The sequence below is a fragment of the Nanorana parkeri genome, unplaced genomic scaffold (genome assembly GCF_000935625.1).
Source record: "Nanorana parkeri isolate BGI_ZX_2015 unplaced genomic scaffold, ASM93562v1 scaffold3511, whole genome shotgun sequence".
Classification (NCBI taxonomy): Eukaryota; Metazoa; Chordata; class Amphibia; order Anura; family Dicroglossidae; genus Nanorana; species Nanorana parkeri.
This window is the reverse complement of record NW_017309779.1, coordinates 5973-6956: the sequence shown is the minus strand read 5'-3', so window position 1 is coordinate 6956 and position 984 is coordinate 5973. Positions and strand designations below refer to the sequence as shown.

At 50.6% G+C, this 984-nt stretch overlaps 1 protein-coding gene across 1 annotated transcript in view; it reads right to left on the bottom strand.

The window, feature by feature from the left end:
• The window catches only part of LOC108803228 (V-set domain-containing T-cell activation inhibitor 1-like), a 5035-nt gene that overhangs the window by 450 nt on the left and 3601 nt on the right, over window positions 1-984 (bottom strand). Inside the window, exon 4 of the mRNA XM_018575068.1 lies at window positions 850-925. Coding sequence (XP_018430570.1) covers window positions 850-925 — 76 coding nt within the window. The remainder of the gene's footprint in view (window positions 1-849; window positions 926-984) is intronic.

Below are 984 nucleotides of genomic sequence, written 5' to 3'. Positions count from 1 at the left end.
CAATGTACCACCTTCTACAGAGAGAAGCCATCACCACCAATGTACCACCTTCTACACAGAGAAGCCATCACCACCAAAGTACCACCTTCCACAGAGAGAAGCCATCTTAATGTTGAACTTTGCTGCTATTGCTGACCACAATAATGTTGGATGAGGGACCAGTGATCTGTAATCTGTGCCAAGTATAGTCACCACCATCCGTCTGATCACCACAGGGTAAGTATGAAGAAGTCGCTCAGCTCACTCCAGCTCAAGTTCAGTCAATAGTTTATTGACCCCTGTGGTGTCACAACATGGCGACGTTTCGGAACACGTTTGGTCCCTTCATCGAGCGAGCACTCTTTGTTTGCCTGATGAAGGGACCAAACGGGTTCCGAAACGTCGCCATGTTGACACCACAGAGGTCAATAAACTATTGACTGAACTTGAGCTGGAGTGCGAGTGACTGGGAGGCGTGGCTACTACTCAGCTCTGCTAGCACAGAGCACTGGAGTACAGGAAGCTGCATTTTTAGGGCCCTAGGGTGACAACGCTCACTCACTGTGTCTATGGAAGTCCAGAATAGGTATCAGAGAGGCGAATGGAATACCGATCATCAGCGGTGTGATATTGTGGGATGTCAAAACGATTTCTAAGGCTCGATGGCCGCTTTTGTCAGACGGGGTCACCCTCACTGGGGTACATTGAACACCCCCTCCCCCTTCATCAGGTTCCCCTGATTTAGACTACTAATGCAAAGCCCCTCCTCCTCCTCAGGTCAGGGTACAGGAAGTGGATATTCATGATGTACTCACCGGAGGGAGCGGAGATCAGGGAGCGGCTTGATGGGTGAGCACAGTGAGAAGACACAGGAGGACAACGGAGGGAGACAAAATGGCGGCTGAGCTGATGATATCCAGGCGCGTGTCGGTCTTCAGACCTGTGACTGTAGGAAGAGAACAGAAAACACGATATTACCGACCCGAATAGTCTCGTCCTTCAGCC